Below are 23,485 nucleotides of genomic sequence, written 5' to 3'. Positions count from 1 at the left end.
CTCGGAAAAGTATCTAATGGCCTCAAACTCTCAGCCTTCTACAGGATTAGGAAGCATGTTTGACAGAGGACGTCAAAGCCACTAGTTAGACTGGCAAACCAGTTAAGTAGACTTAGAGGTAATTTATTATATTAAGATATAGCCTTAACTTTGGACCAATAACAAATGAAGCAACACTCAGCAAGCATGTGACCCACTCATTTTAATAACCAAACTCCCGCACTAAGCAAAGTCATGTAACACATAGTCTTCTTTTTTATTTTGTAGAAGTGTGACCGTCCATAGAATCTGAAGCAATGTGACTATAACAGAAAAGACCGAACATGGGTTTAAATTTACTACAATTCAAGAGCAGCAAGAAAAGGGAACTAGCAGTTTGTAAGAATTATACTGAGCTCTCTACACAGAAATCTCCATTAATTTAAACAAGCTATATAAAGTTCTTTGGGGCAAGAAATATGCTTTCTATTTCCTCATATTCCCCACTGTGATGGCTGTGTAATGGGTCAGTTTGGCTAGGCTGGGCTACATTTCTCAGAATTTCCTTTCTTCTGTGTTGGGTTATATTGGCCATCAGAGAGATTCTTGTGAGATCTGGAAGGCACAGGAAGGACACAGCCACTGAGTAGCTCACACTTGGTGCCGTGGGTCTGCTGCACTCACATGAAGCAGCAGCTGGGCCTGCAACTCTTCCACCTGCCCTTGGATCCTCCTCCACCTTCTCTGATGCCTGTGTCAGGTGTGTGTGTTTAACTCCCTAAACAAGGGCTCTAGCTTTGGCAAGATACCCTTGTAACCATGGTCAGAGTTAGCAAGTGCTTACATAGGTTTCAGTCCATTCTTGGGTGCCAGCTCATGTGTGCCAGTTCCAGCCTGCCAGTGATCTCCCTTCCTGACTGCTTGCCCTGTGGACTCTAAGTCGCAGCATCAGACACAGAGACAGCAGCTTTACAGAGACTGATTAACTCACCCCCAAATTCTGTAAGGCCAAATCCCTATAATAAACTCATTTTATGCATACACACAGTTAAATATCTCACTCTCTTATATATGTGTGTGTATGTATGTGTATATGTGTGTGTGTGTGTGTGTGTATATATATGTCTGTGTATGTGTGTGTGTATCTATATCTATTTCCCACTGTTCCTGTTGCCTGGTTGAACCCTGTCTGAAACACACACCAATGAGTCACGTTCTCCCAGAGTCACGTTCCTGAGTGACAGGAATCGTGGCCCAAGAAGCACCATTGTTAACCACCTGTTGTTAACAGGCTGTGTGAATGACAGATGATGAGGCACAAGGATGAACCAAAGATAAACCTGTTAAGACTCTCAGATAGACTCAAGGTTTTAGGGAAATTTCTACCATCTCCTAAACCCACAGACTAAATCTCATAAAAGAAGCCAAAACCCTTTTAAGATAGAAAACGCCAGAAAAATGAAAAATCAGCATTGAATAAGTATGCACTTCTTTTGTCAAAACTGATCTCTGATTTTAAATATCATTCCCTGGGCTCTATGTATAATGTTATTAAATATTTTTACCGAGGATATATCTGGGGTCCTAGGAGGTCTCTGCTTGAATTCTGCTCTGGCTTCAAGGATCACATTTCTCTATCCTTATGAAAGTTCTATAGAATCACAGAATTTTTAAAGTTCATATACTATCTCCTCATTTTGACTTGCTCAGGATCACCCAGCTAATCGACAGGAAGAACCAAGACTAAAGTTCAATTTCCTGCCCCCGATCCAGAGATGCCCAGAAAACAGCGTTTCTGTGCCGGCCTCATATCTCCCCCTGCTCCAGGCCTGGGAACTCCTGATGAAACAGGCCCTAACTCTCATATGTCCTTGGATTCTCAAGCTATATGCTTACATTTGCAACTGCCTAGCTCTCAGTGTGGAAAGACTCATAATTAGGAACTGGGGCCTGACACACCTAATCCCCTGACTGGTTTACCTTGCCTGGAGAATTCTGAAATCATCAGACTGTGCTTACACCAGTTGTACCTCGCTGAGGACACCAGCAAATAGTTCATTCAGATGTGGTTCTAAGCCACTCTGTATCACAACACACTCTGTCATGAAAGTGTTTCCTCTGAATACCTCGACAGACACAAAACTTACCATCCCAGGTCCTGAGCCAATTTTGTGGCCACCCACCCTTAGTTATAAAGCAATTTATGGCCACGAATGCTGGGGGAAGAATAGATTGACATTTGAACACTCTTCATAACTCCTTTAGAATCCCATAAGACTCTGGTGCATGGTTTTTAAGAACATTAATTTTTGTTTTCCTTTCTTCGTTTTTTATTAACCGGCATGTCATTTTCACAATGGTTCACAACTACCTTTGATAGTGGGTGTTTTTATTAGGGTGGCACATTTCACAAAATATTTTAGTATCCTATATTAAGGCAGTATGAGATTTCAAATAGCAGAAGCATAATTACCATAGTGGCTTAAAGAAGCATGGATTCAAGGAACAAGAAGTCCTGGGGCCAGCAGGCTAGCACCAGCACAGAGGCTCCACAATGCTGCAAGAGACCCACACTTCGCCCATCACTCCTCTCTGCCAACCTTAAGGTGTAGCTCTCTGTCCATGCTTGCTGCCTCATGTTCCCAGGATGGCTGCTGCACTCCCTAGCTGCAAGTCTATACTCTGGGTGGGAAGGTGGAAAATGGGCAAAGTGCCAAGGACAAATGGCACACCAGCCAAATTTACCCTTATTCTAATAAAAAAAAAAAAAAAAAAAGCAAAGCAAAAGGTTTCTCAAATAGCACTTAGCAATTTCCATGTGAATGCCACTGGCCACATCTGTGTCTTATAAGCCATCCTGAGCTGGAATTTTACACAAAACAAAAAGGTTATGGATAGAGATTGTGACAGTCGGCCAATAGTGTCTGTCACAGACTCCTATGCCACTATTCTCCTATAAAGTGTTTAAATTAATAATTATTCTGGATAAGACTTAAAATTCAAAACCTACTTTCAGAACCTTCTTTTTTTTAACAAAAAGTTAAAACTCATTAAATTTGTTGAGTCCCAAAGAACTGGAAAATTAACAAACTCAACTCTACATTAGGCAAATATCCACCTATCTAAGGTGATGAAGCAATGGGATGAATAGGTACCCACTCGCCAACTACCTAATGAGCAGTCATACACTCATCTGTAAACCATCTCCTTTGTTCCCTGCTGCATACTGAGTCTGTCCTCATTCTCAGTGTATGCTTCAGTTTTGAGATAGCTCACCCTGACCCTTTAAAACAAACAAAGAGAGCCTGTATGTTGGAAACATGCTCACCAATGTTGAAATCCTGGGAAGGATAGAGTATAGGGAGCCACCTCTTATCCACTGGACAAAGTCCCTGCTTTGGAGGGGAAATGTTGTCAGCGTCCTTAGGTCCATCTTTCCATTCTCACCCAATCCACTTGCTGAGAAAACACATTTCTTCTCCTCTTAGAATCTGTCATTAAAAATCAGAATGTGTCCAGAAGAATATTTTCTAAAACTAAGTAGAACCAGTTCCCTTTAGGCTAGTTTTTCTCAAAGTATCATCCCTAAAACCTGCATTAGAAGTCCTTAGATGCTGCTTAAAATTCGTTTCCTGGGTTCTACCTTAAACCCACAGTATCTATCTCCCAGGCAACAGCTCAAGAACCTGCATTTTTAGCAATCACCTCAGGTCACTGTATACTAAACATTGAGAACTACTTTCTTATACTAATATACCAGACTCATGGACAGGCTGGCAGAGTTCCCAGTCAGACTGGACATGGACCTTCTATCTGAAGCCAAGTGTGGGTGGGAGAACAATTATTTCAATTCTCAACAGAAACTAAGCTCAGAACAAAGGCCTGAGCTCCCTTTGCCAACCAAATATCCAGGCAAGAACAGCCCCTTGACTAGACCTAGACTCTGCAGCATACAATCCTCCAACTGATTAATAACTCTGCCAGGTAAATGTCTATCCTAAGCAGGTCAGATTCTCAGAGTGCTGGAGCTAGCTCTACCTGAAGCTCAGAGATCTGGAAAAGTCCAAAGCTTTTGTCCAGACCTACTGCTGCCATCTGCCCCAACCCTCATGTCCATTTGAACATATCCAGTCTACTGCAGTCTTCCCTACCCGGGCTCTGTCTAATTTCAATGAATCTTTTCACCAGTGATTTCTCTAAAAAGTTCTCTGGCTGCCCACGGCTAACCCCTACACCAAATGTATTCACTGGTCCACATTAGCTGATCTCATCAATCACCTATGGCTGTCGGTTGCTCTAACAATGGGGCAAACTTGATGCCCGGTTCCTTGACCAGCTTCCCAAGGGTCAGAGATCAGGACACACTCCTAGTCACATTTATGCATCTGAGCTTTTCAATGTCATTTGGTTGCATTTCTTTATGGCTTTGAAGTTTCTTGGATACACTAATACATCTGCTGTACCTCCTGTTGGATTCAGGCAAGACGCTGAAGCATGTTCTGTCACACAGAAAGGAGTGCTATTCTGAGAGAGGATGCTGAAAATCCGAAGGGGGTTTCCTGTGTCATTTGAAGCTGAGAAAGGAGGATCCTGGATTGGGATTTTTAGTACCCAAGTACATCTTCTTCCACCCCCAAAGTTCACTAAAATAAAGTTGGGAAAGTGATTTTCTGGCCCCTTACAGATACAAGAATATTTAACTTTCAAAGATTCTGGTTGGAGTAGGTATCTAAAGCAAAATATATTTCATCTTATGCATTCAAATACATGTATTATCTGAAGATAAAAGAGAAGGTTGGCAGATTTAGCTAAAGAGAAACCTAGAAGCCCTGAGATTTAGAAAACGAAAAGGCAGGGGTCTGAAGCTAACCATCTAAAGTACTGATAGGTGTTCAGAGAGGATGGCAAGGGAGTAATGCTAAACACACAAAAACGCCATCACATTTCAGAGAGTAGGTTGGTGTGTCAAGACAGAACTCCTGGATTAGGCTGGTTAAAATCCAGAGTAGGATAAGCACAACTGAAATTTACAGAATTTCTCCCCCAGCTTAGAGAATCATAGATACGCAGAACTGGGAAGTAGGCAGGGCAGCATGGGTTCTCGGAGAAAGAGCTTTGCAGGAATTTCTGTTGGCAAGGACATTAGCCGATTCAGAACTGTGTGTACATGAGGGAGGAGAAAGGAGGAGGTGAGAGGACAAAAGTCACAGCTTTTGCTTCTTTTATGATACTCCTTCAAGGTTATCTCTGACATATGTGGAGACGAGAGCCCTGAACTGCACTCTATTGTATCATCGACAAGGGTCAACTTGAGATCTTAGGACTCTACAAGCTATGACATTTGTCCTATTTCCAGATATCACACCGATACTGGCACTTCACTAGCCATGGTTCATATCTTACTCAAATGCCTGTAACATCCCCAAATTCTTAATATAAATCTTCAAATCTCTCACCAGTAATACTCAAAGATCACAGCTTTTGCCCACTGCAGGCACTAATAAAATACTGCTTGTCCACTGCAAGCATTTCATTTAATAATATCTTGGATACAGTTGCTTTGGTTCCACATCACCTCAATATAAATCCCAGAAAAACAAACAAATCAAAATCAAATATTATGGAAGGAATTTGCTTTATTACTTGGTCACATGCCTTTACCCTGTCAATTTTGGTCAACTCACTTAAATGTGGTACCACATCTAAGAAGGGTTTATCATATCCCAATATTTTTCTTATTCAGAACCCAGAAGTAAAGTTGTTCCTGGATGAGAATGCAAGTCCCTTCTGTGACAGCCCAAGTTAGGGGATCAGAGGATGCCTTCATCAAATGGAGGTTGTAGGCTGTGTCTCGATTAATGAATAACTGTCTGAAGATGATACTATTCAACCGAAAGTAGATCTACCCCTTATCTACTGGAAACATGCTTGCTTAGTACAATGAGAAGAGGCACTACTCCCTACAGACCCATGCTTGGCTCCTGGAGTCAGGTCACAACTATTTATATGCATCATTATATTACATTGTTTCTACATTCATACACATAAGAGCTTGGGGATGTCCCATTGTTACAAATAAGTTACGGTGTTTATTAGTAGATAAAGTGATGACTTAAAATCATATCTGGTTTTTGGAGGTTTTCAAAGTCTCAATCATGAAATAATCACTTTAATTAACACTAAATAAAAATCTGATACATGGTGATTAGAATTAAAAGATAGTAAATTAAGCTATACTTAAGAAAGTGTCCTTAGTATACAAATACCATCAAATTAAACCTGTTACCTCACCAAAAAGTATATAAATAAATGAAATAAGGAAACTAATTATAGAAAACAGTAAACTATCAGAATTAAACATAAGATCAGAAATCTTGATAATAAATTTAAAATGATTGACTGGCTAAACTTTTATTTCCATGATATTTTATCAAATGATTGAATCTAAACTTAGAAATAATATTTTTCTATATTATTTATTTATTCCTCTAATTATATAAATATCAATATACTTAAAAAGGACAACTGCAGGCATATTCTACCAGAAACAAGTGAGTCAACAATAATAAGAAGAAGACATTATAAAGCATTGTAATGTGGATGTTGATGAATGAACATCAAATTTTATTTTGTGGCTCTCTATATTTACCTCCAAAAGGGCACACAATGGGATCAAGTAGTTCTTTGGCTACTGAGAATATTCTTTCTTCGTCCCAGTAGACAAAAACAGAGTTAGGCTCGAGAGAATCAGGCAGAGCAAATAACAGCCTGTTTTAGGGCAGCACTTTAACCTAGGTGTAGAAGTCCTGTCTCAAAGGATCCTTATGGTCACACTGTTAAGCACAGGAAATGTTGCCTATGTAAATTCAGAGTTAAAAAACAAAGAGGCATTAGGCAAACTTTGAAGGTGATCAGTGACATTGAACCAGCAGACTAAGGACTTAGATTTAATATGCCACTCAGACTTTTTCTCTATAATGTATCATAGGTAGTTTTCTATTGCTCTGAAGCATAACCTATCGGGAGTTACGGAGTGATTTCTCTCAATAGTTCATTCATTCATTCAAGCATTTATCTGATGCTCAATATGTGGTTGGCTGTGGTGTTACAGAGACTGACATCTACATTCTCTGTATTCATAGATTTCACTTGAGTTAAGTGGAATACACAAAGAAATGCACCCACAGTTAAAGTGCCATGAGATAAATGCTAGAATGGAGGTATACACAAAGGTTCAGGAGACCAGAGAGAAGCATGAAACAGCCCTTTAGGGGAGGGGTCTGCAAAAGCTGGAAAACCCTATCATGACCTAAGGCATTTCCCTTTCTGATTACCAGCAGTGTAATTAGGGTATCTACAGCTCTTTCCCTAGGGGCTGGTTTATATCCCACCCACCAGGAGCCAGGGCTCCAAAAGCATTATAAATTCATAAAGCCAAAAGACATCTAAGAGACAATCTGGTCCAGGGGTTCCCAAACCTGGCAAGGCCCCAGTATCACCTGGTGCCTTGGCCCCAGCCCAGAGATACTGATGTAACATGCCTAAAGGTTCTGAAAATGTTCTCTTGCTATGGCTCTTGCAGCTGGCCCATGGACCAGCACTGGGGAATCACTGTACCCAATCATTTCAATTTTCAGAAGGAAAAGTTTAGAGGAAATTCATATCCATAGAACTAAAATGCCTTCAGAAAATCAGTGTCATAGACACATTAGGACAGCAATAGTGAAACATCTAGCAAAGGAATTTTTAGCCCAAATACTTTCCCACAATATTTCCAAGGGTTCTGATATAATCCATATATAATAGGCATGTGGACCATTTGTAAAAAAGAATATAAAGCCAAAACTATATAATAGGTGAGAAAATTTCAAGAAAATTAGGTTTAGTAAAGGCACTTGTTGCAACTAAGCTATAAGTTAGCTTTGCTTTGCTCTTCCTAGTAGGAAAATTATAAAAGAGAACACCAGATTGAAACTCTCATTCTTTAAATAAGGACACCTGATTTATCAGGAAAAAATATTTTTTTCCCTAGCAATACAGTCTAAGGAAAAGCTTAGCCTAGTGCCATGCCTACCATAGACACTTAGTTTACTATTGAATGAACACATAAAAATATGAATACAAGAATTACCAATAAATGTTTTTCCATGGCCATTTCCTACATTAATCTATGGAAGCTAAGAATAGATTAGAAAATAAGGTCTCGGCTTGTTCAGGGATTTGTACAGAGAATGGCAGTAGCATAATCTACGTCTATGACTTTCAAGGTAAGGACAAGCCATCCTCCTGCCAATGAAAAGATACAGCCTTTTATGCGGTGGGAAAGTTCAGCAGGAGAGTGTTACTGTGTGCACATCTGTGCATATGTATAGAGGTAGGTGCAGGAGTGAGCTGGCCTGCCTGAGGTGCCCCTGACACACACACTCTGAAGGCTACAGGAGCCTACATGGGGGCTCATTCTCCATGTCTACAAAGGGCTTGAGCAGCAGCCCAGCTGCTGTCCACTGTGGTTCTCAGACCTTATCCCAATAAGTAAGGGCATTATGCATAATTATAATTTCATGAAAATATACTTCAAATTTGAACACCACTAGAGATTCTGTCTACTTTTCTATTACTCATGTTTATCTCCGGACGTTAAGATGCAACTCTAGTAGGACACTTTCAGGAATATTTTTTTTTAAATGAGAATTGCCTTAAAGGAAAAACTTAATTAAAAATGCATTCCAGTGTAGAAGTGATTTATACAATTTATGAAAATAGAGTAATTTCATAGTTTACATTTCAGCAAACTTGAAAATCTGCAATTTTTCAATAAAAAGGAAATGCAATTTAGCTAAGAGTTGAACTTGATAGTTGTAAGCTACTTCTAAAAAAAATCTCAACAACACTGAATCAAATTTTATACTCAAAACTACTCCTGTCAGTTTTGATATCCAAAATATAATCTAGGCTTGTGATAAACTTTGAAGAATATGATCCCACTACCTTTTAATTGTAACAAATTTGCATGTCAAGTGTGATTTAGTTCACATTTTTATTAACCGACCAATATTTATGATTGCCATTTTCAGTTTTATTTGCTGTCTTCTACTGAGTAATTTTTCTCTCATTACTGCATTTTAAAATATGGAAATTAGAAGGCTTTACTAAAACTTTCCGAGCCAGCCCTAACAACTGATAAGATCTGTACCTGAGGCAAAATGAAATGTGTGACAATTTCTAGTAGGGAGGGAGATCTTGTCCAGGCAAAGAATTTTGGGGGATCATTCATCATTTATTTCCCTTAAAAAGGAAAACTTATCAAATAGAGATGTTTGCACTGGGCACAGGCGTGATAGAGTTGGCACTCAAAAAGATTGGTTGAATTGAACTGAACTGAAGGAAATTTGCCTGAGCTGGAAAAACAAAAGTGTTAAGAAAGAAACTGGGTCTATGCAAAATGCTGACCTCTTCCCAGCACTTCAAGGACAAAGGATTTAATTGGGAGAGGCCAGAGGTCCTTGGTTCGGCCTTTCACAGAGCCACAAATCACCTACAGCAGGCATTCTTAAATGGGGTGCTCTTGCTCCCCAGGGGACATTGGCAATGTCTAGAGTCATTTTGGGTTATTCAAGTGGGAGAAGGTGCTACTTACTGTACCTAGTGAGTAGAAGCCAAATGTGCTGTTAAACATCCTAAAATGCACAGGACAGCGTCTTACAAGTTGTTTGGCCCAAAATGATAACAGTGCTGAAGTTGATAAACCCTGCCCTACAGACCAACCTGACAGACAGACGGCCTCTGCTTTCCCATTCCAGAAGCTAATTTTAAATCTATTTTCTAATCTAATTAAGTTATAGAAGAAATGAGAGCACACAGTAAATAACTAAACTTACATACTGGATTTTTGTTGATTGTATTATTTTTAATTCTTCTAATATTTGGTAACTTTCAAGATTTTATGTCTATTTCTTAATTTACTAACATTAGACAGCTTATATTAACTTCTTACTATGTAAGATAAAGAACTCAGCATGCCTGCCCACCTTCACCTCTTGTATTCCCTTCACTTCCAAATTTTTATTACAATTTTATTTTAGTTCATCAATATTTATTATATTACACTCCCTTCTGAAGCAATATTTAAATCATTTGTGCTTTGTGCATAAATCCATTTCAAACACAGCAAACTATTTATTACAGCACTTATAAAACTGAGATTATTTCAGTGGAACATCCCGAAGAGCCACTGTGCAACCTGACCACAGAAGGAAATGGAACCCCACACCTTCCCGGGACAGAGCCACACTCAGACTTGACTGCAACTGTATCCCACATCGTCCCTTTGTTCTGTATCTCTCTTGCTTTGAAGCATCTCTTCAAGGATCTCTTCACATGGAGAGTGCAGTAACTCCCTTGAGATCTTTGCACACCTCAAGTATCATTTTTGCCTTCTCTGACTTTCTCCTCCTCTTCTTTCTTCTCCTCCTTTTTCTTTCATATTTGATTGATAATTTGGCTGTCAGTTCAATACCTTTTTCCCCTCAAAACTTTAAAGACATGATTCCATTGCTTACAACATCCAGTTGTCCAGTGTGGCTAATGAGATGTGAGACATGGGTTTTGGGTAGGGGGTGGTCAGTAATCTATCTTGTTTCTCTGAACACTCTTAGGACTTTTTATTTTTATTTTTTTTATTTGAGTGTAGAAATTTCACCAGGATTTTTTTTTTTTTTCAGTCAGATGATTCAACACTTTAACTATGTCCCTCTCCTCATTGCCTCTGTCATTTTTTTCTGGAGCTCCTCATTGGACTTTCTAGATTTATCCTCTGTGACTCTTAACTCTTCTCTCCTATTTCCCATTCTGATCTCTTTGCTCTCTGTCACGGGAAGTTTCCACGACTTTAATTCCAGTTCACCAGCACGAGATTTATCTGTATTTGTTCAGCCTTCCTGACTTTTTATTTTGTCAGTTATATACCTCATTTCTAAGAATTCTTTCTTGTTCCCCAGTTGATCTTCCTTCATAACAACTTGCTTTTATTTTTAGGAAGCAGTTTCTTCTTGAATCTCTGAGAATACCAATTGAGAATTTTTAAAAATTATAATCAGTCCTTCCATCACTGCCTTCCTCCAAAGTAAGCTGTTCTGTTTTCTCTTTGTCCTTTTTTTTTTTTCCTGATGATTTCTCTTAAGTGTCTGGTGATTTGGGTGTCTGTGTCTATTCATGAGTGGAAGATCACGTTGATTAATGTGAATGAACACCTGGATTGGGTCTTCTCCGTGGCTTTTTGGGTCTGTCCCTCTAACAGAGCTCCTTTAGTGGGAGTGCTGATGGCAAGTTCTCCAAGGGGAAGGCACAGTGTTGACGGCCTAGGACACGTGGAACTGTCCATCCAAGTGTTCCACCCTTCTCAAGCTCGGGCGTATGACCCAAGCAAACCAGGCTCACTCAACCAGGACATGACACCTTAAATGAAGTGAAGCAAGGATTGGAGAGGGACAAAAAACAAAACAAAACAAAACAAAACAAAAACGTCGGCATTTATTTATCATCTGGGCTAATTGATAATCTCCTGATACCTAGACCCTGGATTTTGTTCTACACATGATTTGTTCTCTAACCTTTTCTAGGAACTTGCCTATCATAGTGAATTTTGTCCCTGCTTAAGTGAGTCAGGGTCCATTTCTGTTGCTTGCATACAAAGAACCTAAGCTGATACAAGGTGGAAAGGAAAATTGGCATTTGTTAAACTAATGGCATGTGTCAGGCATTTTACATTTTTGTATGTAATCAGCATAACCCTTTGAGATAGCTATACTTACCATTATTTTATAAGGAAAGAAAATGAAATTTAGTAAATTTATTAGCTTACCCAAGATGCCAGAGAGAGCACCGGAATCCAAGTCAGTCTCACACCAAAACCTATGCTTTTTCTTCCACTCTGAAGTACTCATGGCTGCAGTTAGGAGTATGTGATAAATATTGGATGAGAGATTTAAGGCTGGGAAAGCCAGGAAGGGGAATTTAGACTCACTGTGCTAAGAAAAAGAGAATCGCAACCCAATCTCATTCTTAATAGTGGAGAGGCATAGTAAATCAAAGGAGAATTTAAGAAAGATGATTCTGCCATACGGGGGATGCATTGAGAAGGCTCATGCTGGGATGAGACACGCCAGTAGGAGGCTGTGGAAGTGATGAAATGGCTGGAGATGGAGAGAGACAGTTTACAGAGGGATTTGGAAGGAAATTTCATAGGATTCTGTGACTGAATGGATATTATAGGGGATGAGGAATGATGAGCCAAAAATGACTACAAGATTTCCAGTTGCAAGAAGGAAAGCTGAGGGAATGCATGTACTTGCCTCCCTGCCAGAATCCCAATGAAACGAACCAGGAATGCGAAAACAAGTGAATGCAGAGTCTACAAAATCTGAGAATCTCTGGAAGATACAAAGAAGAGTGAATCAGAATGATGGAAAAGCCAAGCGTGCTGAACAGCCTGTAACCAAACGAAGGCAAAGGAGAACAGCGCCTGAGCAGGACACCAAGGTTTATTCCCCTCGCCTGTGAACATCCTTCCCACCACCAGGCTTGCAGCAGGAGCTGTGAGCGAAGCAGGCACCAGGACAGCTCCCAGGAGATTGCAATGTCCTCCTCTGAGCACAAAGTGCTGGGGTTCTGGATGCTCACCCCTCGCCCCCAGGCTTCATTCAGTTTGCATCACTTAGTAACTTCTCTGCCACAGAAGCCTTCTATTCACAGTGCTAGACCTACAGGGAGAAGGAAGGCAGTCCCCTAGCTAACCACCTTTTCAAAAACAATTAACATAATACAAACTTGGAGGGAAAAATAGGGTGTAAGTTCACAGGTATGTAGGAGGTTTTTAAAAATTAATGGAATTGTACATACAATTTTATGTTCAGTAAATTTAAAGATACACAACAATGCATAATTTTCTTTAAAATTAATAAAAGTGATTCAATAAGCGTTGAAGGAAAAAATCTGAATAGGTAAGTAGCCATAAAGGAAATTTATAAAAGACTTCCTTTCTCAAAACAAAAAGGCTCAAATTGGTTAGAATGACTCCCAACAAACTGTCAGGGGAAAAACAATTGTCAAGTATTTTAACTTGTCCCAGGACTGAGAGAGAAAAAATTAGAAGTCTTTCTAATTATGATCCTAGCATAATCCAGATGCAAAAACCTGGCATATTTCACTGAGCCGTGTTTCACTTATGAATATAGTCAGTGTTCCTAAATAAAATAATAAAAGCATATGTGTAAAATAAATGAAAATACTAAATAAGTAGTAAATAAAAATAATAAACTTTATAGTTAATAAAGTTTATGCTAAAGTTAGAAACAAAAAAATGCTTAATTTCAGTTTTATTCAACAATGTTTTGAAGGTTCTATCCAATTTACTAGGATAAATAAATTTTAATGAGATAAAATGTTCATTAAACAGTCAGATATAAGATTATTTGAAGATGATATGATTGTCTAAACATAAAATCCAGAATCAAATAAATAAACTCCAGAATCAAGTAAAAATTATTAAAACTGATAATCCAGTTTAAAAATAGAACAGATACAAACATAATATACAAAACTAAATAGCTTTCCTTATATTCTAGCAAAAACCAATTTTAAAACATTAGGCATAAAAAAGATATCTATAACAACCCCATGATGTATGAAATATCCAGGAATAATAAACTAAAGAACAATTGTGCAAGAACAATATTATAAAAAAGCTGTAAAAATTTAAAGGCTATAAAAAAAGACAACTGAAAAATGGGAAACTATTTAAAAAGGCAATTCACAAAATAAGAAATATAAATAGTTATTAAATATGAAAACAAACTTTACATTCCCCAAAAGTAATACAGTATACAACACATTTTAAAAACAATGAAGTGTTTTCCTGTAATAGAGTGGCAAAGTTTTTAAAAAATATATCAATATTTAATTAAGAATACAAGCATGTACATACACTGTGAGTAGTACCATATATTGGTGCAATCATTTAGGAAAATATATTTATTAAAATTCAAATTGTACATTCTCAGCATTTTCAATTCTAGGAATTCATTTTAAAGATACACCTACAAATGTATTAAAGAATTCAAACTAGTCAAAATATTAATTAAGGACTGATTAAATATATTATTGCACATCAATGCCATGAAATACTATGAATCCTTAAAAACACAAGTTGCTCTATATCATACTAAAGTGGGCAAAAAAGTGGCTTTTTTATTGCATTATAAAAGCATGTTATGGAGCATTATATTGTGCATCATATCATTCTGATAAAAGCACACATATCTATACTATCTGGAAAGATATACATTAACCTATTAATAGTGATTAGCCCCGAGTGTGAGGTGGCAGAAAATAGGTGAAATTTAAATAGAAATCTTAGGTTGGGTTCCCCAGAAGCAGACACTGAGACAAGTATTAATATTTGAGTGCAAATGATTTATAACAAAAGCACTTCCAGGGAAGTCTGGCAAGAGAGTGGGGCAGCAGGTGAGAGACTGGGAGGAAGCCATGGAAGGGTGTGATTGCAGACAGATTCCCACAAAGGGCAGCTTCAGCCTGTTCCTGCAGGAGCACCCCAGAGTATCTGTTACACCTCAGAGCTGTCCAGACAGCAGGCAAGGGAGCTGGGCTTTTCCCGCTCTGACACTTGTCAGTCATTAGTCAAGAGCTTTGCAGGGGAAGTGAACCGCACCTGTGTCTCTGAGTGCATTCTGGCAAGGCACATGCCAAAAAGGGATCTGGGTGGAGAACCAACAACAACATCCATTACTATATGTGATCTTTACAATAAAAAATGTACACTAAGAAAGAGAAAGAGAGCAAGACAATATGCTACTAGTAAAGCAAAATTATATATTAATGCTCTCAAATTTTGCACAAGTCTGGGCACCTAGTCGACAGCCTTCCCCGCCCGCCAGCTCCTTCTCATATTCCCACTTGTCCATTAGAAACGTAGGATTAAGTGGCCCTTGAACCCATACTTTCTCTATTGTTTTTATCTTTTCCATCTGGAGTGATAAAGGTGAGATTCTGAGAAATTAGAGAGAGCTCTCAAAACCTCTACTGATCCTAGCTGGAGACACATTCCTCAGCCACCAACTTAGCGTGAAAACTGCATAAAAGCTGGGACACTTGGCAACTAGACTCTGTGAGGTTAAATTCTAAATAGAATTCCAGATTAAGGAACACACTCCAGGAATCCATTTGTTCTATTTAACTTGTTTGACTTTATAGCAAACATTATTTTAAAAATGTCTAAGATGAATGAGTTGAGGTTTCTGTGTCAGTGGTAGCTGAGCAGAACGGGATGTTTCCTAGAAATGTCCCTCCAGCACATCATTCTGGGTGTCAGTGATGAGTATCCAGAAAGATGGCACTCATCAGCAATCCCACAATCTTCTACAAAATGAATGCTGCCACGAATTCAGGGCTGAACTGGGTGGACAATTCAAGTTTTACCATTTGTGTGATCTACAATCTGTCTTTGGTGCTTTTGTTGCTTCACCTGTAAAATGCATGCAATAATTATTGCTCTACTTGCTTTTCAGAGCTGATGTGAAGAGGAACCATGACATCACATATGTGAAAGAATTTTGTAAACCATGTGGTGCTTTACACCAAGTCCCTTGTCTTAGCACAAAGACTCCAGACATTAAAAAGAGGGAGGTGATGACTTCAAGATCTGAATCTATCAGTGCTGGAAGGCACTTGATCAGGAAAGACATGCGTGGCTTTAGACACGTTGAGTGTGAGTTGGTAGCAAAACATCCAAGTCATAATAAGCTGTAAATTATAGAAACATGGGCTTGGAGCCTGGGCAATGGGATAGGAAATGAGACACAAATTTGAGAGTCATCAACCCAGGAGAAATAGGTGAATTTGAGACAACAGAAAACACATCTTTGAAAACTTCTCCCTTTCCATTTCCATTGCCATATTCCTTAACCCACTCCAAATGTCTCTTGTTCAGACTATCCAAATGCAAAACTTTAATAATAAATATTATTATCACTACTATAAAATGTTAAATGGTTCCTTACAGTCCCTATTTGTTTATCGTATACATTATCCACTGAAAAGATCATACGGATTCTCATACTCATCAACCACTTTCACTAGTTAAACCTACACGCACAGATGAGAAATAGAATTCTAAAAGACAAATAACATGAGTTTTTAACAGCCATATAAATTATACATGTGGTCTTTCCCTTTGAATAAGCTACACCATTTCTTAAATTACTGTTTTGAGTGAATAAATATACATGCTATGTAACTTAAGGTAAAATTGATGAGATGTAAAGATTGTCACTATATGTGATAATGCTTGAACATCATAATCTTGCATATTCTTTCATGAAGAGATTTACACAAATGTTTTCACGACCTTAGAATCACTTAATTTGGCCAAAAAACAGCAACGTCACAAAGTCAAGGTTCATTTGTAGAGACATTTATGGTGTTTACAGTTGAACTACACCCCAGGACGAGTTAGTCTGTTTCCCTTGGATCTTCTCCTAAGGTTAGGACTATTGGTGATTTTATCCATCTTTGATAGGTTTCATAGGCCAGTTTTTTATCTGTTTTATCTAGAAATTTTTGTAACATTTACATTGAATTCCTGAAACCTTTGAAGTTAGTTAAAAATATTTCTCATTTAAATAGGTTATATTCTATTGGGGCATACAAAAGTCACTTGCTAGTTTTCTGGTTGAAGAACAGTATTAAGCTGCGATGTTGCTTATTTTAAGAATTAGAATTTAACTGAGAATCAATTTTTTTTCTATTTAAATTGAAGCAATGACTAGATGCTGGTAGTTTACAATTTAAAAATGGCAGAGAGGGGGGAAAACCCTGAATACACCATTTTAATTTGAATTTTATTGATTTCGCTGATTATATGTGTTAAATAAGTGCTCATCAATTCCCTGTGCCTAGTTTCACTAAATTTTCCTTTTCCATAAGCAGAGATAACAGTAATCAGTCTCATAGAAATTTACCTCTATGTATCATTTGTGATATGGTTAGCAGCATAAAACGCATGTAAAATTTATATTTAAAACAATTATGTTTGCATGCAAGATATATTTTAAAATTTTCAGTAACTAAAGATGAAAATCATAAAAAGAAAAATATCCAGAATCACTGTTACAATACATGGGAAAAAGGAAAGAGATGTTAGAAATAATTTTTCATCTAATTTGTCATTAATGACTTCATTTTATAGATGAGGGGTCTGAGGCTGTTAAATGACCTATCCAAGATACATACACTCACACATGCACGCACACACACACTCACACGCTTGACCAATTCTATTTTGTTTACCCCTGTTTCCTACATGCTTGTTACAGCCTCAGTGTAAAGTCAGAGTCAAAACAGATGGTCAGCAAATATTTGTTGAATGTTCAATTTTTTACAAATAGAACTCAAGTCTTTTGACACCAAATTCATTGTTCTTTCCAGTACATGGATGGAAACATCTAAAATGTCCTTCTCTATTTTCTAGCCTTACTGGGAGAACAGAATGTGATAAATTGTGTAAAAGAAACTTGAAAATGGGCAAATATAGGCAAATAAAAGACAGCATTATTACCACTGCAATTTAAGCTTATAAAATGAACCACCTCTCTTACCATAGATTCATACTTTTAAGAAGAGAAAATTGACAAGAATAGCAATTTTAGTATATGCGCTGCCGAAGTAAGCCCAAGAATGGCTATTTTTAAAACAACTATTTGAACTTCTTGAATGATCAGACTAGGAAAAAGAAAAATATTTCCTACAGCATTTGCGTTTAAATAATGGAACTTTCATTTTTAATGACAGTTCTACAAAGAAACATAATTCCATATTATATACTGATCTCACAGCATAATGAACCAAATATTTGAGAGATTCTATCTAGATTTTCATAAATTAAAAATAATATGGAAGTTTTCGGTCAGTAATATTTTAGAATTCTTTCTATAATATGAAAATCTATACTGTAAATTGCTTTAAATCCCTTTTTTATTGAGCAGAATTCTGAAATAAAGAATGAAGTTGTCAACACCACTGGTCAATCACAAGTAATAAAAAATTTAAATAGCTTGTTAGTAAATAAAGACTTATAAAAACACTGACTAGGGCACCTGAATTTGGCACAATTAAAAATACTCATGAGGAAACAATGTTACAAAATCTTATGGCAGTTAAAAAAATAGGTTAATTTGGAAAATATTATCTAAAATAATTGAAACATATTATAACTTAAATTATAACCACTGTGCAAGTCAAAACTATAGGGTTTTGCCTGTTTAGTTACCAAGTCAATAATATAGAAATTAGTTTGTTAAATCACCATTCTGTATACTACTATAGGGATACCTAGAAAGTAACCCCACATGGGTGAGTGCTCAAAATCATGTGGACAAATTTTTTAAAGCAGCTTTAAAATAATTGACTCCCAAATCAAGATATTAAATGCCAGCTTCTAACCAGCAATAATGCTTATGGCTAAGATAGAAATGAGATTCTTTACAGAAACGCTGACACAGCCTTAACTGTAGGCACTTGAGTGTGCAGCTATAATTCTTTTCTCAAATTTTACCCAGCAAAGCTTCAGGTAAAGGAGTCCACTGAATATGTAAACAGAAAGGGACAGTCCTAGAGCTTTTACAATATCACGAACCTGTGACCCATTTATATTTGTCTTTGATTGCTACCACTAAATGACTAAATCATTCAAGATGTATTGATTAGCTCTTTAATAGATAAAAGGTGGGCAATGTATTATTAAAAAAAACAACATTTCTTAATTTATTCCATTTGCAAGAACTACACATTTTAAGCTGACAATGTAAACCTCTAAAAGGTTTTTCAAAAAAGCCTCTGCCTTATTTAGCATTCTGACCACTAATCAGAAACAATAAAAAAAAGAAAATTAATAAAAAATATAGCACAAAGATTAAGAAATCTTTTCTTTTCCATTTGGAAATCTATTAAACAATAAAATAATTTTCCAAGAGGAGTCGGTTTCCTGTGTCATCATTTGAAACTGGACCAGATAACATAATCTTAGAATAGGCCAAGTGAACACAACTTTTAGTGAAAGGTGGGTGGCTGGAACAGAGGACTTAATTGTCTAATCCTAATTCTCATTTTTAAAAATGTCTAAGATAATGACGCTCATAATGAGGAGTTAATTCTAAGCTCAGCCAACTTTAAGTCATAACCATGATATAGTGGTATTTTTTCCCCTCTGCATTGTTATCTAGCCAACACAGGACTATTGATCCTACACTGGGAAACACTGTTTTGATGTTTATTGATTAAGCTGTGTGAGGGAAATTGTGATTTTTGAATGGAAGACAGTCATGAGTTATCACTTCTTGTAAATACAGGATAGTGAATAAATATGAACATCACACTAAACAAACATTAAAATTATTAATTTGTTAAGATAAACATAAATACCTCTAATAAGTTGTGTGAGACAATCTTATATAACAAGGATGAACTTAAATTTTTACCATTTTCCATCATAAGTTTTCTGATTTTATAGGATTCTAAAAATTTGCTAACTTACATCACTTTTAGCTTATATTTTATACTATAAACTCAGCATCGTATCACAGAAAAACAAGTTGAAATGTGTCCCAAACATTTTTTAAATCATCACTAAATGTTATCTTAAACTCTAGCTAATCATCCATTTAAATTAAAATTTCATCTTTTTACAATCTGCATTTTACTTAAAGGCAAAAATCACACTTATTACCAGTTACAAATTATCATGTAAATCTGTAAGAAATTGACATCTGGTGAAGTCTTTACCTTGTATCATGTCATGAAACAACACTCATTTTGTTGTAATATTCATTTCAAATGCTAATTTTTTCTTCATTAGAATGGCAGAAAGGAAATAATGTACTATTAATATTCTTATAAAGAATATGTTGCTGAATAAGGATTTTTTTTAATATTTTCAAGATGGATATTTAAATTTTGCAAATGCTTAGTAATCCTATTAATTAGGTACAGGAACCTGTCTGTTAAAAGTACTAGGCACAGGCCAGGAAAACTGGGCAAGGACAGGTAACGTATACATGTTCTTCACAGGCTACCTGCAATATTTATCAATTCAGCTTATTACTTTCTTAAAAGTTTAAATATCACAAAAATAGTAAAAAAAAATTCTAGCTATTGTGACAGTATCATACGGTTAGTGACTTATTTGGGCCAAACTTCCTATGATTGCTTTCAGATGAAACAGGCAATTTTCATACAATTAAATTTTCAGTATGCCCAAATGAATCCACTACTCATTTAAAATATTTAGCATTTTAGAAAAGCATATTGTTCAGGCTGGCAGTGAAGATGGAAAAGTAAAATCCAGTTGCAACACAATAATGCAACTCCACTCCTCACCCTCAACAAATTAAAAAAAAAAAAAGACTTCTTTTAAAAAAAAAAAAGACTTCTTTTTTTTTTTTTGCTTTATATCAGCAGAGGGCAGATCTTTTGAGTACATATAGTTCCTAGGAAAACAAAAGGCTAGCTTCAAATCTAGAAAACATTTTCTCAATTTGCTGTTAGGACTTAACAAAGAAGTACAGTATCAGTTGAAAAAGAGGTAGAACAAAACCATGAGCCATTCAAAGGAGTAAATTATAATCTGTCCTTTTTGATACCTGCTGGGGTGGGGCTTGTGGTAGGACTGGGGAATGTTTCAATTTAGATCTACCCTGCTCAGCCACTCCGTTTTCCTTTCACATGCTAACCCCCCTTGTGCTACAAGGCTGGCAAGGGCTCTAAGAATGTGGAGAATGTAAACAGCCTTTTATTGTCCAAAAGGATGGCAGTGTAAGGAATGTGAGCTTATCACAGGGCTGCAGCTCCCACCTCACTTACCATGATAAAGTGCTCTAGGAAAAAAACATTACAACCCAAGCACAATCCAAAAATGGATTAGAATTTGACATAAGCTTCCTTAAAAACTAATCAATCAATCCATGCTGTAATGTTAGAATCTAGCTCTTAAGGAGGGTGTATAATCCCTTCAAGATGTATTTCCTATTCCCTATTCCCTATATAGACTATGGTAGTGTGGGAAAAAAAAAAAAATCTAACATTTCCAATATAGCAGCTTATAGGAGAACTTTTACCTAACACATGTCAAAATATATTTCCTCATCTGTAAAAGTCTAAAACAGTGTTTATGGAGCAGATACACAGTTCATGATCATTAAACGCAAAATTAATGAGCTAAGATTCATGAACACATTCTGAAGCCCCTATATAAGTACCTGATTTTCCCAAGCTCTTCCTTTACACATGCCATATAAATGCCGCTTTGTATGATCACCTTTTATTAGAATCCAGACCAAAAATTTTTTTAAGCAATTGATACTAAGGATCAATGTGGTATATATTTTAGATTCATAATGTCTAAGATGTAAAATTTATTTTAGCATGCAATATTGTAGCCAGTATGTGCTAGCTCATTCAAGGACATTTGAGAAAAATCACTGCATTTTCTTCTTGATGCCATTGAAGCATTTCTGAGTTAACGCTGTGGAGGTGAAGCCAATCTCTGCTGTAACTAGAATGGACAACCGGCCCTTCAATGGCCTCTCTCCTTCACCTTTTAGAAGTCTCTTCCACCCTCAAAACTTGCAAAGTGCCTCAGGTTCTACAACGTCATACATGTCATAGAGAAACTTTCATAAGTTACTTGATTTTCCCTCTAAAAAGAAGAGAGAGGGAAAAGGGGGGAAAGAGGGGGAAGAGATAGATAGAGACAGAGAGAGACTGTCATTTTTACCTAAGTGCTTGGGCAAAGTCTTAAGTATGAGGACCAAAGAAACCCTGGCATCACGAGAAAGCCCTCTTAATAGCACCGCATCAAGCAAGGTGCCAAGTGAGCAGGAGAAATCCATCACAGAGGCGGACAAAGCCAAAGCATTCCCAGTCTATATTTTACTTTAAAAGTTTCTTCTTGAAGGTCTTACTTTGGATCTCCCTTAAATATAACTCCCTAGCAAGGCATGCAGTTCATAGGTATATCCCGAGAGCAGGAGAGCTAAGAGAGTCACAACGCGCACCCCGAACCACCTTTGACTACCCTGCAAGCTCCTCCGTGCCCCGAGCGGTCCAGATCTCCCGGAAAAGACCGCTTGGAGCTGCCCGGGAGGGCTCTCCTCGTGGAGCTGGGCGTGAAAGTTACATCCTGCGTCCCCAGCTGGCAGAAAATCCTATCCCAGTCCCCAGCGCCAGACGGAAAACGAGGAGAAATTCAAGCTGTCCCTAAAATCGGTGGTTTGCCTAAGTTTTTCCCCAGCAAGGCGCCACTACCTGGCCCTGCGACAGCCGATGCACGATGCTCTGCTTTGGAAGAAGTGTTTGTGGGCATCAGAGCAAAACGCCACGTGAAAAATAAAAACCACCAAAAAGGTGTTTCAGCCCATCCTCATCATATCCATCTACTCCCATCCTCTCACTGACCGCTTATCGATAAACCCCTTCCTTCTCCCGCACCTTCTTCCCCGCTCCCTTCTGCCTACTTTACCCAAGCCCTCGTCCCAACCCTTGCTGAGCCCTTCGCCGCCTCTAGGTCCCTCTATTCCGTTCCTCAGTTTTTCCCCGTCAACCTCCAAGGCAACCCCAAACTCCTTCCACCCCGCGCGCCCCCAGCCCCACGTCTCAAGCAGCCCGGGCCGGGCTCAGCTCCCGAGTCGGCCGCCGGCGCGGTTTTCCCGCCGAAACGCGTCCCCAGCGCGTGTGGCGGCGCGGGGGCCGGGCACTCACCAGCTGCAGCAAGCCGGGGACCACCACGAGGGGCAGCGGCCGCAGACGCATGGTGCCGGCTGGCGCGGCTTCTCACGAGCTGCGCGCCCTCGCCTGCCTCTCGCGCATCTCCACCTCGGGGGGCAGGACTGAGGATGCCAGGGACCCGGCGCCGCGCGTCCCTCCCGGAATCCGAGCGCGGGGACAGCGCCGCGCCGCTCCGGCCGGGGGGCGGCGGGGAAGGGGGAGGGCGGCCGGACGGGAGGTGCCGCTCCGGGCCCCCGCGCGCCCTTCCTCGGAGGGGGCCGGAAAGGCGTGTGCGGGGCGGCTCGCGCTCGGGCACGCAGTGCGGGCTCCGGCCGCGACTTGGGGTGAGAGCCGGGGGCGCCCGCGGGCCAGAGGCGGCGGCTCGGGCGCTTCGGTGCCGGGTTCCCGCGCGAGGCTGCTCCCCGGCTCCGATCCCGCCGGCCGGCCGCCTGGCAGAACCGAGCGCGCCCGGCCAGCCGAGCCCCGGAGCCCCGCGCGGCCGGGTGCCTCTTCCCGCCCCCGCCCAGCGGAGGGCCGGCCCGGGCGGCTCGGCGGTGCCAGGCGCCCTGCACACTGACTGGCTCTCGCTTAGATGGGAGGTTGGGGGTGGAGCGGGGCGGGGGGAGGAAGGGTTCTCCCTGGGTGGGTGCGGCGAGTGCGCCCGGAGGGCGCCCGG

The 23,485-nt window shown here is 39.0% G+C and overlaps 1 protein-coding gene across 1 annotated transcript in view; it reads right to left on the bottom strand.

The window, feature by feature from the left end:
• Positions 1 to 23,003, bottom strand: part of NXPH2 (neurexophilin 2) — a 107,366-nt gene extending 84,363 nt beyond the window's left edge. The window contains exon 1 of the mRNA XM_045558792.1: positions 22,804 to 23,003. Coding sequence (XP_045414748.1) covers positions 22,804 to 22,854 — 51 coding nt within the window. The 5' untranslated portion in view covers positions 22,855 to 23,003. The remainder of the gene's footprint in view (positions 1 to 22,803) is intronic.
• Positions 23,004 to 23,485: the final 482 nt, after the last annotated feature.

Source organism: Lemur catta, chromosome 8, assembly GCF_020740605.2.
Source record: "Lemur catta isolate mLemCat1 chromosome 8, mLemCat1.pri, whole genome shotgun sequence".
NCBI classification, from domain to species: Eukaryota; Metazoa; Chordata; class Mammalia; order Primates; family Lemuridae; genus Lemur; species Lemur catta.
This window is presented reverse-complemented; position numbering and strand designations above follow the sequence as displayed.